General features: G+C 47.6%; 1 protein-coding gene across 1 annotated transcript; it reads right to left on the bottom strand.

The window, feature by feature from the left end:
• Positions 3,387–5,226, bottom strand: LOC8074688 (zinc finger CCCH domain-containing protein 18). Its single transcript, XM_002451556.2, has one exon. The coding sequence runs from the start codon at positions 5,124–5,126 to the stop codon at positions 3,795–3,797; it is 1,332 nt and encodes a 443-aa protein (XP_002451601.1). The 5' UTR covers positions 5,127–5,226; the 3' UTR covers positions 3,387–3,794.

Raw genomic sequence — 18,493 nt, 5'->3', positions numbered from 1 at the left:
GACTGCATCAACATTCGTACTATTTTCTAATTTCTAGTATAAAACGGTGAACATGTGGGAACATCCGAGCGAATTTCTTGTCGTTTTCCTTCACTTTTTATATTAGTATAGTGCACGGTGACATTTCTTGTTTATATCTTAACGAATTACTGAATCCAAGTGATTTCTAGTTGTTTTCTAAGAAATATCAACCCTAACAAGGATTAGTGATTTTTGTGGAGCTCAAGACATCAAACAAGTGAAGCCCAAACATAAGGACGTGAAGAAGATCAAGTCAGAGTACATTGGAGTGATCAGTACCACAAAAATGATTTTATGAGACAACCCCTCCTCTATTTAACTGAGCATGTCTAGCTAGAGATCGCGTTCGTATGGCTACATACAAAAAGTTAAAAGGTAAAACACTCTAGTGATAAATATATTACTTTAGTATCTTTGTAAAGGAGTTATTTTAATGACATACAACATAGCTAAACATTTTTTTTGTCAACCTCATACTCTCATAGTACGTGAGGTTTCTTTAGAAGTTAGCTTTTGTGACTTTGGAGAGATATGATACATTCACTTCTACTAGGGTGGTAGCTAAATGCTGGTATTTTTGGTTACCTATAGAAATAATTTGGCTTTAGAAAAGAAATATTCTTACTCTCATTTGCAGGCTTTACATTCAGTCATCCATTGGCTACAATATGGGCTATCATCCGAAATTATACTTTCCATGTTTTGGTCACGACGACATCATAACATTAGGGCAATTGGTCATAACATTTTTCACCTAGACACATAGGTCATCTAGGTTGATAGTCATTAGAGTGATAGACTCGCCTTGCTTTTATATTGGTCGTGTGCTTTTGTAGAGATATTTGAAGTGGCTACAACGAACACCATACTAGAGCCATGAGCCATATTGGACGGCCAAGTTTAAGGGTGCTGAGTTACAGTAGTTCTAAATCTATCGAGAGTTATTACTTAAGTTTAAAAGTGTGGACAGCAAAAATCCTGAAACGAGTTTAAGGGTGTTTTGAATCCGCCTGGGTACCTAACAAAGGAAAGATGCGGCCTGGCCCGGCACGTCCATAGCGGCCCAGTTAATCCAGCACAGCAACTGATAACCGGCCCAGGCTCCGGCACGAGATATCCGTTCTGCAATTTCACCTGGGTCGGCAAAGAAGTACTAGTAGCCCATACCTACGTTTCATGGCCCTTCTTAGCATGTACAACAGAGAGAACTCACTGAACCGTGATGAACTCGAGCCACAGCAGCCATCACCAGCATGCTAAAAGGTTCGATGAGCCGCCAGATGCCCTCCCAGATCTCTTCGCCGATAGCGATAGCACAGCACAACGACGATAGCACGAGACGCTGCAACAGTAGTAGCTCGGTCAGTGTTTACGCGAAGACTACGGCGGTCGGCGGCGGCGGCTTTGGCGCCGTTGCTGCAAAGCAAATGCCAAGGAGGAACGTGGTAGTAGAGGGAGTATTTTATGGCAGGGACGCAGGGGCGCTGCCTCCCGGTGGAGGGGCAGGAATTCGCGGTGGCCGGGTGGGCGGGCCGCGCGGGCGGCAGACCCCGACGCTCCCACCACCACCAGCCGTCGGATCCCCGCCCGCGCCACCCATCGCATCGCATCGCATCATGGCTTGGACCTGCGCTGCGATGCCCTGCCACGTCTGCCCCGGCGCGCGCACCGATCAACAAGACACTCATCACGCGCGCCAGAGACCAGAGGGCAAAGGCTGCGCCGGCCGGCTGGGCTGGTGGCTGGTGGCTGCTGGTGCAATGCAATGCAATGCAATGCAATGCAGAGCAGAGAGGACGTACACGGACGCGTACTACAGGTGCCTGCGCACGACGTACGCCACGACCGGTGACCAGACCAGCCGCCCCGCACCGCACCGCACCGCACGGATTCTGTTCTGTTCTGATCTCCTCTCTTGCCCGGCCCGTGTCCTTGTTCCATGTCTGCTCACGTCGTCCCTCGGCGCGGCCAGCCACCACCATGGCTGCCCGCTAGCTCTCGCTACTTGCCACTAACGCTTTTCGGCTTTTCAGAGCCCAGTTTCACTCCACTGACGCTGACACCGCTTTATTTTTCTTTCCAGCTGTTCAAGTGTTTAATCCACCCGGCGTTAAGCGTTTATCTACGCCGGGAGTGGAGTCACTGGAGTGTCAGTCAGTGAACACTACTGACCGGAGTAGTGGACCGTGGTCAAATCTTGCCTCAAGGACCGCGGTCAAAACCGCACTGCACGAGGCGCGGTGCTGTGGCGCTGCCCATGCCGATACGCCATGCCCAATGCCATGCTGCGTCCTCAGCGTCGTAGGAGTAGGAGTATGCTGGGGCTACGTGCAACTAATCCCTGCCACAGTGCGCTACGCTGCTCGGCGTATCCATACCATTGGATTGAAAAATTGAATACTAGTAGTAGGGCCTTGTTTAGATGCGTATCCATACCACTAGGAGCCCAGCCATAGCAATAGCATCGATGGCGCACAACGGACAAACACACTTGCGCAGGTGCCCGTGCTCGCCGAGGCAGTGCAGCACGCAGAACTGAACAGCGACAGCGCGTTCATCGTGAGCCAAAGGCTGGCACCAGTCAAAAGACGCAGCGGAAACGAAAGCGCCCATGCACAACACTACTGTCAAGGCTCAAAAACACAGCAGGATACACTTTTCCATGATACATACGGTACTGTTCCAAAAAAAAAGGGAGATTCAGCGAAAGCCGAATGGGCAAATTGGCGCGTAGTTTACGAGCGAGCGACAGGAGGCATGGCAATGGCATCGGACTCGGACTCGGACTCGGCGGCAACAGCCCACAGCTCACATGGGCGCAGGGCGCGGCACGGCGTACGGATCGGCGGCCCGGGGGACCACGGCCACGGTCACCACGTTGCCGGAACGCCGGTGGCCGCCCGAGGGAAAAAAGGTCGCCGAATTTTTTACTGCTTTTCTGCGTGTTTTTCTACGCGGGACGGGGCGCCATGGATGCATAGCTGCACATGGCGCACAGTGCCCGATCAGCGGCACACATGGTCACGGAGGCGATCATCCAGGCTCCCGGCTCCCCTGTTCGGACCGGCATCTCCATCAATTAACAGCAGCAGGAGCACAGGCCGGGCCGATGGCATGCAGGCCAGGCCAGGCGAGGCGAGGTAGAAAGTGAAACCGGAACGGAACAAAAAGTTTACTGCTGCCCAAGTGCGTGCAATGGGCATAGCTTGGCTGATGAGTCGATGAAGTGAAGATTTGCTTTTTAACAGGGACACATGACGCCATGATTAACACCAACACCTTTTCATTTTTCACTTTTCAGTTCTCACTCACGGAACAGGTAATCGCAGAGCATCCATCTGCCACGGCAAAGAACAAACCAAGCATGCACAAAAGCTTTTTCCTTTTTTTCCCTCAGTCTGGAGCATGAGATCAACAAATGTGCTAGTACAGTGAATTACAAAGGATCATCAAACAGGAAGGGTAGCAAAAAAAAAACCACAGGGCAGGCGGACAGAATTTACAGGAGCAAAACCGACAGGGTGTTAATCAATTGCTCGCAAAACTCTAGCCTCACAAAGCAAAATCAGCTCACCAAACTATCCTCCCAATTGTGTCTCTTCTCCACTCCAGATGAGATCCCAAACTAATCTCTCTTCAACCCCAAACCCAAACTTCTCAAACTCTTTTTTGATCTATTTTCTTGTCGGATCGAAGAACCACTAGCTAATGTCGTCGTCTACTAGCTAGTACTAATGATACAACTAGCGCTTAGTCAACCAAAACGAACGGTGTCAGTTACCATTGCCAAGATCCCTGCCGGCGGCCGCCGGGATGGTACTGCCGCCAGTCGTTGTCCTCCGGCCCAGCGCCGACCGCGCCCGCGCGGAGGCTGCGTCCTTGGCTGCGGCGTCCTTCTTGTCCTTGAAGAACCCGAACACCGGCCGCGAGCACACCGGGACGTTGAGCACGACAGGCGTGGCGCGGACGCCGGCGGAATAGGATCGGTCCATCACGCGGGACCGTGACCGCATGGACGAGTGCACGCTGCCGGCGGGGGAGCTGGAGCTGCGTTCCAGGCCCTGGAACACGATCTTGCCTGACGCGTTCATGCGCGGGGAGTCGACAGAGACCACGCTTGGCGGCGGCGGGGGCGACGGAGACGGGCGGCGGCGAGCGGGACTATGCGCGGCGCGCGTGGGAGCGGGAGTGGGGGCAGATGCGGAAGCGGCAACGGGTGGGTGTGCGTATGGTTGCGGCTGCGGCTGCGGCGCGTGGGGGTTGGAGCGGACTAGGCGAATGCGAGGACGTGGAGTGGGGTCGATGGAGTCGAGGGAGTGCCGCGGGAAATCGTCGTGGTCGTGGCCGGACGAGGACGACGACGACGAGAGCGAGAAGCGGGAGGACGCGAGGGAGAGGGACGTCTCCGAGTCGGAGCTATCGCGGAGGAGAGGCGCCGCGGAGAGGTCCGACGACGAGCGGCCGCCGTTCCGCTGGAGGAGGAGGATCTTCAGCGACCTGGCCGCCGAGCTGGACGCCCTTGACGGGGTAGACGCCATCGCCGCAGGGGAAGCCGACGGCGATGCGGACGCGGACGGGGACGGCTTCTGCGGCGTCTGGACCTTCCTGAGCCGGAGCAGCTCCCGCCACCGGCTGGAGCACGTCGGCGCCTTGGGCGAGAACACGTACGGGTCGAGCGCCGCCTCGGCGGCCGCCGGGTGCATCGCCCTGACAGGCTCCGGCGAGGGTGTCGCGTCCGCGACCAGCGCGGTGTCGCGCCGCTCCCGCTGCTGCTCTCGCTCGGCCTCCGTGGCCGCCATCTTCCCGGCGGCAGCTTGCGGCCGGAGCGGAAGCAGCTTCCCGTCGGCGAAGAGCTCGTCCGCGGGGAGCATGGTGGCGGACCCGCCGAGGCTGAACTCGAAGTCGATGAAGTCCTTGGAGATCGCCGGCGGCTCCGCCTTGGACGCCGTCACGGCGGCGGGCTCCTCCACCACCTCCGCGACAGCGGCCAACGCGGCGGCGTCGCGGGCGCCGAAGGACAGGCGCGGCGGGCCGAGCCAGCCGAAGGACATGGACCCAGCCGCGGCGGGTCCGGCGTGCACGTTGCTAGCGACGGCGGAGGCCATGGCCGGCGGCGGCGAGGCGCATCAAATGGCGGATGCAGACAGCGTGCACTCGAGTACTGTACTTGGCTATGGATGGGGGGCGATGAAACGTGGGGAGGCGACAGAGACAGGAGTAGAGCTCCGGTAAAGGGCAGCGCGTTATATAGCCGGGCACGGTAAATTTCCTGACGCGCGGGCCCGGTCTACCGAGCAGGCCAATGGTGAGCAGCCACGTGGCCGTCTCGCGGGTTGTCCTGGGGTGTTGAGACGAGGGGTTAATCCGTGGTTACTATTTTTTTTGACAGTCGGTAGGTGGTGGGTAATGGTGTACTACTGCTGTCCTGCAACCTCCCTCCCTTCCCTCTCTCTCTCTCTCTCTCTCTCTCTCTCTGTTTCAGAGATTTTGGCGTGGCATGTGCCTTGGCTATTTCCCACTACAGTAGCATCTCTCTAAACACTAGCCTCGCTGCAGGGCAAATGCTGGCTGCCCTATGGTAATTAACAATTGCCGATTCGCGCTGAGACTGCAGTTGTGCAGTTGTTGTAACGTTGCCAGCTTTACTCGTGCCACGACAAGCAGGATCACTGTCCAGTGACCAGTAGTGCCCCCATGCTGTGATGGAATAGGGTAGCTGATTGCGGAGTACTACGCGCAGCTGCCGCGATACTTTCGTGCACGAATTTGGACGAATCTTTCGCAATTCGCTTTGAATCGGCAAGCCTGCTGCATCATGCAGACGATAACTTTGGCCAACTCGCTTTGAATCCGCAAGCTGCTGCTGCTGCTGCATGCAGATGGGCCACATTTTGCGGTAACGGACATGAGTCATGACCAGAGATCACGTCCATGTCCATGATGTACCACGGCGATACCGCCGTTGGAACCGGCGTGGGAACTGGGCAGACAGCCGTCCCGTTCCAAGTCTCGTCGGCGGTCACTTCTCGGAGACATGGGGGGCACACGGTTGGTTGGCCCCCAAAAACAGCCAGGACGCCGGCTCCGATCGCCACGATGCCTGCCGACCCAAAACAGTGCCGACACGGCGACGATGCGAGGTGCGATCCGTCATCCGTGAGCGAAAATGCCCTCATTTGGCCGCGACCGACGGGCGGACGGATCCGCCGCGGCAGTGGCACCCCCGGCAAGTACAGCGCCGACGTGACGGGCGGCGGTCCTCCTCCCTCGCCGTGTGGTGTGTTCGAGCGGTCCTCCCCCGTGAACGTGACACCGCTTTACGCTAGGGCATCATGCCCAGTGGCCAGTAGCCATAGCTTCGTAGTAGGAGTATCATCTCGACACAGCCAAAGAAGCTCTCAATTAATCTGCTGGAGGTCCTTGAAACGGCTGCAAACTGACTCCTCAATTTACTGTCATGTTACTGTTTGTGTTTTTTCCAATGTGGGTTTCAGCAGCGGTAACGGCTAATCCTATCTTATCTCTCGGGCTCGGGCTAAAGAATTTACTTGATCCGCTCCCCCGCACCTGCTGCAGTGGCGCCGTGCGACGCCCCACGTTGACCGCGCCGAGACTCGAGGGTCCATGGGCCCATGGCACAGTTGGGGAGGCCGGGGCACTTGGGGGCCCCACCTCTCACGTGACGCGCCACTACCACCACCAGTCCACCACATCTACATGGTCCATGCATGGTACAGTATGCTCAGCAGCCCAAAAGAGAAGTTGCTGGGCGTAGCGTAGCCCTTTCAGGGAGGACGGATCTGGTCCGTCGCATTCGCACGCATCGGACGGCGGGGGGGACACCGGCCGGGCGAGCGCGGCACGTGACGGCCAGCTGTCTGGTCCCGCTCGCCGAGCCGCCACGTTGCGGCCGGAGTTAACTCCGACAGGCCCGGGCCGCGAGGCGCTGCCGCCCCTCGTGGAAGTGAGGGAGGCTTTTACGGTTCTGCCCTTTTGCCTTTGCCGCGCCACCGAGAGGTGAAAGAAAACTTGTGAAACGCAAAAGACCCTCTACAGTCTACACTGGGGCCTTGTTTAGTTGCGAAAAGTGAAAAAGTTTTCGGTATTGTAACATTTTCGTTTGTTTGTAACAAATATTATTCAATTATAGACTAACTAGATCAAAAGATTCGTCTCGTAATTTACAGCTAAACTGTGTAATTAATTTTTATTTTCGTCTATATTTAATGTTTCATGTATGTGCTACAAGATTTGATGTGACGAAAAATCTTAAAAATTTTTTGGTTTTTAGGGTGAACTAAACAAGGCCTGGGCAAAAGTTGGGTCACGAAAGGCTCGCTTTGCGTTTGCCGTTCACGTGCTACGTGGAAAACTGCAGTGGTAGTCGCTTTCTTCTCTTGTTTCCTCCTTTTTTGTTACCACAAGCAGCCTCTTAAGTATATCATCTGCACCTTATGGTCTTGTTTAGTTCTAATTTTTTTACAAAATAAACTATATAGCATTTTTTTGGATTTAATAATATTTTCAAATCATGAACTACCTAGGCTCAAAAGATTCTCGCATTATATGCAAACTATGTAATTTGTTTTTTATCTATATTTAGTGCTTCATTTATGTGCCACAAAATTCGATGTGACGGGAAATCTAAAAAATTTTGCAAATTTTTTTGAGAACTAAACATGTCCATGTGTTTTTGACTTCACTCGCACACTTAAAAAGGAATTACAAATTGTAGATTTAAAAGGTTTAGTATGTCTTTAAATAAATTTACTATAGACTCTTCAAAAATATATTTCTGATAAAAATAGATTTTTTAATTAAGCTAATACTTTCTCTATTCCAAAGTATCTAACGTTTAGGATTTTGTAGGTTCTACCTTACTGGTACTATATGTCTGGATTTATAATAACTGTGATGTATTTAAAAACTAAAATATTTTATAATTTGGAATAAAGGACCCGATGTCTATTTTGTACCATAAAGGTTATCATTTTTATGTATTTTATCGATTTTGAATTTTTTGTCTACTCGATAAAGTTGGAATTACCTTTTTTTTTTGTAGAACAACCATTTTGGTCATTGAACTATTACTCGAGGCTCAGTTTCATCTCTGAACTTTCAAAATGGTTGTATTAGTCTTCAAGCTCTACTTTTAGGCTCAATTTCATCCTAGAACTATGAAGATAATCATTTCAAACTCTACTTTGTATTTTGAGCTCAATTTCATCCATAAACCATATTAAAGTGTATTTTGATCTTTAATATCTTATTTTTAACTCAAGTTTGTCTATTGTCCTACGTGAAACACTACGTTGTTGCACCTAGTCAGCTCCAACACCACTAGAGATTGGAGATACAAAAATAATATTCATAAAAACCCTCTTTAGTGGCCATTAATAGTTTTAAACTATTAGTTTAATGTAGGGACGATGTTATGGATAGTACCTATTGATGATTGTCAATCTCAAATCAACAATGGTGATAGATCTATATTGCTATAGTTGAACCAAAATGTATTTTGATAATTAATGGATGAAATTGTGCCTCATATAAAGTTTTGTTTTTGGATAGATAAAGTTGAGTTCAAAATAAAAGTTTAAAGACGGAAATGCATTTTATGGTTGAAATTGAGTCTAAAATATAAAGCTTGAGGACTGAAATGATCATTTTCATAGACGGTGGAGGTGGTGCAATTTACTGAAACGCCGTTGTAAACAACATGAAGTGCTGCTTCTCGTCCAAAAAAAAAAACTGAAGTGCTGCTGAACTACTAAATACTCCATATATATACAAACAGAAATCAGAAACGGTCATTAAGTACAAAACAAAAATTTGTAAAACAAGTCACAACAAACACACGGAAATGAACGAGTACAACGAAGTAGTAAATCCATGCTGGAACATAAGTACAAAGTATAACACCTGCCATAATTGCCCACGGCCGGTCGTCCCACTAATTGATGAGGCAAAGTAACCAAACGAGCAAGCAGCAGCTCCGTTTCAGGAAGGGCCGTGCCAAAACTAAAACCACGGAGGAGGCGCCCAGGAGGGAAACTGCCTTCCCTCCCGCCAATAATTTGGCTCCCTACTAGTCCCCAGCCCCCCGCCCGGTCCCCCACGCGATCGAACGGCCACAGCGCCACGCCACGCAACGGCCAAGCGTCCGCGCATCCGTTCCGTCCGTGCCGGTGCCGCCCGCAAATCATTTGCGCCGTGCAGGGAAAAGACCGCGGTGTCCTCGCGCGTGTCGTCTTTCCCGCGCCCACCGTGGCGGTCAAGGCCGCCACCCACAGGCCCGTGGCCGTGGGGCCCCTCCCGCCGGGCTGTGGCCTGTGGCCTGTGGGGGCGGGTCTGGGTAAAATGTTGTCGCGGTCGCCGGTGGTACACCGTACTAGTACACGATGGCCGGTTGATGGTGGATGCAGCCGTGGCCGTGCTGTACGTACGGGAAAGGACGGGGACACGGGCATGTTTGCGATGTGATGAGACGTGCACGTGCCCTCGCGGTTCTGTTTGTTGGTGTACAACAACATTGTTGTTCAGGTCCGGACCTGTCGCCTAGCGAAACGGATAGGAAACGCAAATAGTACTCCAGATGTGACAACGCACCGCACGGCAGGTTTAACAACACGGGCTCACCGCTAGACAAAAATTCAAAACTTTCCAAGATTCTCCGTCACATCGAATCTTACGGCACATGCATGCATGAAGTATTAAATATAAATAAAAAGAATAACTAATTACACAGTTTACTTGTAAATCACGAGATGAATCTTTTAAACCTAGTTACTCCATAATTAGACAATGTTTGTCAAATAAAAACGAAAATGCTACAGTATAAAAATCCCAAAACTTTTTGCATCTAAACAAGGCCTAAAAAATCAAGGTCTCGTTTAGTTCACTCAAAACCAAAAACTTTTCAAGATTATCTGTCCTTCGAATCTTGCGGTACATATATGAAGCATTAAATATAGACGAAAATTAAAACTAATTGCACAGTTTATCTGTAAATCGCAAGATAAATCTTTTAAGTCTAGTGACTCTATAATTAGAGAATGTTTATCAAATAAAAACAAAATTACTACAATTCTAAAAAACCAAAAAGTGTTCAAAACTAAACAAGGCCAAGCCCAGCTAAGATTTTAGCTCGTTAGACATAACGTGTCAACTCGAATCATCTCAAGATCCAAGCGAGTTATAGTTTTAGGAAAAGAGTCATTATAAATTATATGAGTTTCGTATTAGGCCTTGTTTAGTTTCGATTTTTTTTTTGGATTTTGAGTACTGTAACATTTTTTGTTTTTATTTGATAATTATTGTTTAATCATGGACTAACTAGACTCAGAAGATTCATCTCGTAATTTAAAAATAAACTGTTCAATTAGTTTTTATTTATGCTTATATTTAATGCTTCATGTATGTGTCATAAAATTTGATGTGATGAAATTTTTTTAAAAAAGTTTTTGGTTTTGGGAGTGAACTAAACAATGCGTGAAGAATCAGGGAGCGGCATGTATGTACTGTAATTGATAATTATGGTGCATGTGTGTGTGGTAGTGGTTATAGTATTAGTACTGTAGTAGCGGACACTACTACTGCCGGCCGATGCGATGAGGTTTTGTAATGGCGTTTGAGCAACAGGTGTCGCATAGGAGGAGTACTCCAACACTTGGTTGAAGTACTAGCCGTTATGACGATGCAGCGGCGGCTGCGCTGGATTCTCCGTTTCGCGGGCGAGGGGGCGACGACGGGGGGCACGGCCGCAGCTGCATTGCATCTGTATACATGCATGCGTGCAGCGCCTGAGCGCCATGATGACCATGACTCGGGCATCAGCCCATCGATCATCGCCCTCTGAGCGTCGTCCCAGCCTTGGCTTTCACGGTTCACGACCCCCCGTTGCGTTGCGTTGGTTTGGTTGATTCAGACACCCATCCCCTGGCAGGGCCAGGGCCGCAGGCGGTGTTGCTGCCCTGGACGCCCGCGCTGGCACACTGAATCGCCGCAGGCTGGGCGGGGCGGGTCGTCGGCGCACGACGCGACACGCGCCTCGCGCCAGCGCCATGCTGGATTACTGCCGTCCGGATACGATTACGACGAGGGATGAGGGTAGAGTAGTACAGTATTTGATTGCACCTGCCCTGAAGGGGCCTGCGCCCGCCCATGCCCTGACATGCCACGTCGGCTCGTGCGCGGGCCATGCGCCGGCCGGCCGCCGAGAATCCAAGCCCGACACCGAGAGGTCCTGTAGCTGTACTGTTGCTGCTGGGCGCCAACGGGCGTTGGACCTGATTCATAGGCAGTACTACTAGGCACTCGTGAGCCGTGACCCCGTGAGTTGCGCGTGGAAGGGAAGAGAAGACGCCGCGTCCGCCGCCGTAGCATGTAGTAGTAGCCCGTAGCATCTCCGTCGACGCTCTCGGTTTGTCGTGTCCGCATCCAACCAGCCGCAGCGCACCGCACTCGCGTACAGGAACAGCTACTACTACAGCGTAAAGCATCACTTCCGTTTTCTCCGCGCCTTCAAACAAAACACAAGCCACAAAAGCATTGCGAATCCGCGGCGCCGCCATGGCCAGGTCGACAAGATCGATCGGGGTCGTTATGCCTAGGGCCGCTGCTGCTACGGAGCTACGACTAGCCTTTCCGCAGGCCGGACTACACGTCGCCGTGGTAGCCCGTAACCGAGGGGGACGCATCGTCAATCCGCAGTCGCATCCATAGCCCGGCGAATATTTTTGTGCTCACATCCACGTAGATCTCGGCTGGGGTGTCGACCGGTAAACGAGATGCGCCTGTCTACCTCCGCCTGCGCCATGGCCCCCTGGGCAGTGGCCCCGCTGCGCGCCTGCACCGCCCTCAAAAGGTGCGGCCAGGCTTCCGAGTGTTGACGCCACAGTGCCACACCACACACCGCCTGCAGAGTTCTGAGCCCACATCACACCCAGACCCAGGCCGCGGGATTCGGTTCTCCGGTTATTTTCCCGTCCTTTCTTCACGAGTTTTTATCTGCCGACTGCAAAGTGCACATTGTGGAATAGTCTACTTCCTCCGTGAACCCCCTCGCACCGGTCTTTTGTCTTTTTACGGTCGAATAGTTATTTTAGTCCTTATATTAGTTATTACTCGAGACTCAAATCACGTCTTTAAAACTGACTGTTTTAGTGCACAAAATTTACACTCAGTTACGTTTCTGAACTTTTAAAACGACTACGCCCTTTGCCCTAATATATAAGAGATTCATAGTTCAAAATTTATATCAAAATATAAGACATTCTAGATCCTCCACTCGTTCACTCTACTATCTTTATGCAAAAAAAAGATACTAATATTCTTTTTAAACATGGTGTCACTCAAAACAATCGGCTAACAAAAGAAAGTAAATTTGCTAAGATAGCTTGCATTTCAGGACAGAGAAAGATTTCGGTTTTTTTAGAATTTACTTTTAGACCTGGTTTCACTCTAGAACTACAAAGTGGCCATTTTAGTCCCTCAACTATGTATTTTGGGATCAACTGCATGTCTGCATCTGTATACAAAGTGTGTTTCCATACTCAAGCCTTTCTTTTATAGCTCAACTTCTCCAATGTCGTACGTGGAATGTTGCACCATCAGGTCTGGTCAGCTCTAGCTCCGCCCGTAATTAGATATAAAAATTGATATTAGAAAAAAAAAAAGATTAGTTGCTGAAATGAATCGGAATTTCAAAACTTTTGACTCCCTTGCCTCTCTGTGATAGGCTTAAGATATCTCGACTATCACGGTCATCTACCGAATTTCAAAACTTGAAATTCTAACTACCAAAATAAATTAGTTATATAACAAAGAATCTTATAAACCTTTGAAGGTATGTAAACAAGGCCTTAGTCATTTCGATCGTAGGGCCAGGATCTGCAACCTTTCATAAAGCTACAACTAAAATAAATTAGTTTGCAGTAGCAGTAACATGGATCCGATGTAATTTACATCCGGCAGGCATATGCTAGTTGCTTGCTAGATCAGCGTAACTATATGATCAACGGGCTGGTAGATTCGATCGTCATTCTTTTTCATCGACCTATATAAATTGAACACAACGGGTGACCTTGCTTAATTCATCAACTTGACACAGGTACTCGTACTTTCTATATGTATTTAGGATCAAATATGTTATTCTTTCAGTGGTAGACGATAAATCCTTAACAACAAGATGTTTGAGATGATTTTGTAAACCTTAAGATCTGCGTCTCAATTTTTCTAACGTGTTTCATAGATATCTAGTTATGTTTTATACTTCCTCCATCACAAATTATAAATCATTCTAAGAATCTTAGAGAGTTAAAGTATCTTAAGGTTGATCAAAACTATAAAAAGAATTGTAAAGATTTATGTCATCAAAGAGATATACTGCAAAAATATAATTAATAATAAATGTTATTATCTTATTATATAAATTTAGCAAAATTTAGGATGCTTTGATTCTCTAATTTTTTTGCAATTACTTATAATTTAGAATAGAGGGAGTACGATTTTATTATCTTGAGGATATTAATAATTATATATGACAAAAATTTGTAATATTTCTCTCTTAACATAAATAAAAATTTTAAATTTATACTAGTAAAAAAAATTTGTTGACACATGTTAGAAGAGGTGGGGAGGCATGGCCCCCGCCAGCCACTGCCTGGATTCAATATATAGGGGGTGTTTGGCACTACTCTGCTCCCGTTTCTCCAGCTCTCCTCCACAAACTCTCCATCATGGAGTTTGTGGAGCAGACAATATTGTTTGGCACACAGCTCTGCTCCAGCTGCAGGACTGGGTTGTTATCATGCAAATAGTCCATTATACCCTTGATTGAAAATTACACTTGGTCCAAAGAGAAATTTTTTTTTGAAATTGGGGCGTGAGAACTAAACGGGGCTAAAAATTTGGGGCCAAAATTTTAGGCTGCAACTGTGCACGCACTCACATGGAAGCTCACCAATGACAACTGCAACTGCATGCAGCCCAAGTTGTCATTGGTGGGCTTCCATAAGAGTGCGTGCACACGTTTAGTTATCAGGCTCTAATTCCATAAAAAATTTTCTTTGGGCCAAAAAATTTCAAATCTAAACAGAACCAAACAAAGGTCTTAAACACTTTAATATTAAGTATTAGTTTTAATTTCCAAAAAAGCTATTCGTCAGCAATAAATTCTAATGGACAACTTTGCCCCAAGACACTCTCCAATTTTCGAGATCCGAGAAGGCTGAGACTGCAATAAAGATTTGTTGTGACATACGTAACTCTGACGAATTTGTTGTTTGACATATTATAATTTAGAAATGTTGATGAGTAGCACCGGACATTGTTTAAAATGAAATACCCATGGTCCCGATGTCTGTGGCTCTGTTAGGCCAGTCTCAATGGTTCAATGCACTGTTTCCAAAACAAATCTGTTGACAGAGCATCAATAAAACAAACAATGAAACAACCTCCACAATGCATGAGTTTCAACTTGATGTTTACTAGGCTGGGCAAAGCATTTAATTACTGTAAAATGATTGGATCACATGCAAGATGGTGAAACGATTTAGTCCTTAGTGGGGATTTCATCCTGTTTCACCGCGTGGGAAACAACGCCAGCGGAGTTTCACCATGGTGAAACTACTTTCTTCTCTCTCCTTTTCGTTTCATGCAAAAAGTGCAGTTTTACTGATATAGCGTTTTAATAAATGTGCATGACATCCTAGTGAAACACTGGTCTTATATTCACCCTTCCTGTTCGGCGAGGTGGTGTGGCGAAACAGTCCCGGCCGTGGGCCGCGGCGACGACGGGATCCGATCCATTTCGGGCCACAGTGTAATTAAGCCCCCACCTGCACAGTCCGCGGCAGAGCCCGCACTGCCGCAGTCGACTGTATTCGCGCCATGCTGCCGTTGATCCAGCGAGCGAAGGCCATTATGCATGTGCTTGTGTGCATGCACGCACAGCACAGTCGCATCGCACAGAGCTGGTGCGCAGTTGGGTAGAGCTCTGCCAGCCGCCCTGCCGTCGGCGAGCGAGCGTGCTTGTCCAACGTAGCAAAGCTGCCGGTGTCGATCGTGTCCGGCTCCGGCCTCGTGCTGTCGTGCATGCAAGCATGCCGTGACGCCGGCCGGCCGTGTGGGCACACGAGATGGAGATGCGACGCGAAGGACGGACCGAGTTGTGTTTAATTACGTGCCGCGCGCGCGTGCGCGGTCTTTTTCGTAGTTCCTCTCTACTACAATGCGATCTTGTATTTCGATCGGTGTGTTTTTTTCCCAAGGATCGATCTCTCGAGCACGTACATACGTACATATTACATACACGCACGCACGTGTGCGCGCTGCTCCTCCGGGCTCCCGGCCAGCTGCTTTTGTACCACGTTCGAACTCCGTAAACGGCAGGTGCTGTGTGCTGTCCACGCACGTATAAGTGCCTTTGCGCTCGCGCACAGTTGAGCCTTGTTTACTTCCAAAAAAATTCGGATTTCACTATTGTATTATTTTCGTTTTTATTTGACAAATATTGTCCAATCATGAACTAAATAGGATCAAAAGATTCGTCTCGCGATTTACAGACAAATTATGTAATTAGTTTTTGTTTTCGTCTATATTTAATGCTTCATGCATGTGCCGCAAGTTTCGATGTGATGAGGAATCTTGAAAACTTTTTGAATTTCGGGGTAAACTAAATAAGACCTTGGACTTGCCCTCTAGCAGTAATTGGATTCTTTTCTCACTTTCTTCGACTGAGGTCTTGTTTAGTTCCGATTTTTTTTTAATTTTAGGAACGGTAGCATTTTTATTTTTATTTAATAAATATTATTCAATTATAAATTAGCTAAACTTAAAAGATTTATCTCATGATTTACAGATAAATTGTGCAATTAATTTTTATTTTCGTCTATATTTATTGCTTCATGCATGTATCGACAGATTCGATGTGACGAGAAATTTTGAAAAGTTTTTGGTTTTTTTATAAGAAACAAATATTTATTATTAGCAGCACGAGGCCTAACAGCGGTGCACTGTGCTAGTGTGCTTTGTTGGGTGCATGCAATGACAACGAACAACAGTACCATATCTGCGTGCATGTCTACGTACGTACTCGCTCCGTCCCTAAAAACTCTAATTTCTAGAGTTGTCTTAAGTTAAACTTTTACAACTTTGACCAAATTTATAGAAAAAAATGTTAAGATTTATAGTACCAAATTAATACCATTAAATTTATTATAGAATATATTTTCGTAAGATACTTATTTTATGTCATAGATATTGATACTCTTTTCTATAAAGTTGGTCAAAGTTAGAAAAGTTTGACTGCACGGATTCTATGAGTTGAAGCTTTCAGGGACGGAGGAGTATAGTAATGCCGGTTATTGCCAGAAATACCGTGTACCGCCCGCCGTACTGTACGCGTACCTAGTACGACCGTTTCACCGAGGCCTGGTTTAGATCCAATTTTTTTTATTTCGACATTATAACACTCTTATTTTTATTTTACAAACATTGTCTACTTATAGAGTAACTAGACTCAAAAGATTCGTCTCATGATTTACAGGCAAACTGTGCGATTAATTTTTTATTTATATTTATATTTAATATTCTATGCATGTGTCGCAAAATTTAATGTGACGAAATTTTTTTAAAAGTTTTTAGTTTTTTTAGGCCTTGTTTAGTTCCCACCAAAATTCAAAAATTCAAAAAGTTTTTAAGATTTCTCGTCACATCGAATCTTGCAGCACATGCATGAAGCACTAAATATAGACGAAAACAAAAATTAATTACATAGTTTGCCTGTAAATCATGAGACGAATCTTTTGATCTTATTTAGTTTTTTATTTGATAATATTAGTCATAAACAAACGAAAGTGATACAGTAGCGAAATTCAAAAAGTTTTCATATCTAAATAAAACGTTAGGTGAACACAAGGCCGCAGATATATATCCGGCGCGCTGACTAGCATGCATGAAGCATTCTCTACGTAGTCTGTAGGCGCCTACGCTATGCAGCCCGCCAGACGGCGTCCCTGTTCCCCGCTGGCAATGCAAGATCCTGCATGCGTGAGCCGGATCACCATGCAATTAATTAGCACAGTAGCTAGGCAGGCCGCAGGCGAGGCCAGGCAACAAAGCGTAGCGACGTGACGCGTCGAGGTTACTACTGGCATCATAACCTGGACGCCCAACTGCCCACAAGTACGGTAACGTCTCCTGCGTGTCATGTCACGTGAAATTCGGTCGGGCGTCGCGGGCTCATGGATTCGGCCCATTACGACAGACAGCTGACTGCCGGCCGGCAACATACCATACCGACTTGCAAGCGTCCAGCTGCTGATAATCTCCGTCCGCCCGGGAGGGAGACCGACACCGTACCAACCCAACAAGCTGGGGCCGTGGGCCTCGAATCTCCGCGGCCCCTCGGCAACAACCGATGGGCCTGGGCCTGGGCCTAGCTAAATGCACAGACCCACTCAAAAAAAAAAAAAAAACTAAACGCACAGACTACTGCTGCTGCTGCTGAGTGCGAGTGATCCGCTTTACTTTCGGTAAATACGTGTACATTTTGGTTGCTGCCTTTTAGGCCTTGATTACACCTTGTTTAGTTTCCAAAAAATTTCAAAATTTCTCTATCATATTAAATCTTTGAACATATGTATAAAGTATTAAATATAGATATAAAAAGAAAAATTAGTTACATAGTTTATCTGTAACTTATGAGATGAATCTTTTAAATTTAATTAGTTTATAGTTAAATAAAAATGAGCAAACACTACTTAAAACAAAAAAATTATCAACCAAACAAGACAGTGTCAGACACATAGGTGGGGTCAGGCTCAGGCTGGATCGGGTGAAGCGTTAGGCCAGTCTCAATGCATAGTTTCATGACACAATTATCAAGACTGTGTAGCAGCAGCAGCATCATATATCCGGCGCTTGCTTGCTTTTGCTCTAGAATTTCGTGCAGTTGATCTTCTTCCCACTGCGAGACACGATCCCGTCGGCGTCGCTCGTCCACATCGTTCCACGTCACCGATTCGCTCCGTGCTCTTATTCGTTTAAGCTTATCAGTCGAAATCTGTTCAGTTATTCAGCAGTACTTTCTATCATGACTTTTCAGCCAACAAACAAAGCCGCATTGCAAAAAAAAAAGAAAAGAAAAAAGAAGAGGGTCAGCTAGACGTGGCAGCCCGCTCTCGCTTCTTCGCTCCGATTCTTTCTTCAACAACTCAAGTAAGTATACACATCACACACATACACATGGCAGGTAGACGTGCACGAGCCTTTCTGCCCGGCCATGCACCAGTGTCTCCAGTTGATAGGCCGATACGTTGATGCCCCCAATTTTTTCGTCGATACGATCCTTCATGTTTGATACAAGCATGGGCGCCATGCTACCTTTTGAATGTCGGGAGCCGCCCTATCTATGCGTTTCTTTGACGAAGTTTGAAAATCAGCAGTCGATGTGTAGGGCCTTCTTTAG

The sequence above is a fragment of the Sorghum bicolor genome, chromosome 4 (genome assembly GCF_000003195.3).
Source record: "Sorghum bicolor cultivar BTx623 chromosome 4, Sorghum_bicolor_NCBIv3, whole genome shotgun sequence".
Taxonomy (NCBI): domain Eukaryota; kingdom Viridiplantae; phylum Streptophyta; class Magnoliopsida; order Poales; family Poaceae; genus Sorghum; species Sorghum bicolor.
Note: the sequence above shows the minus strand (reverse complement) of the source record. Positions and strands in the feature narration are given on the sequence as shown.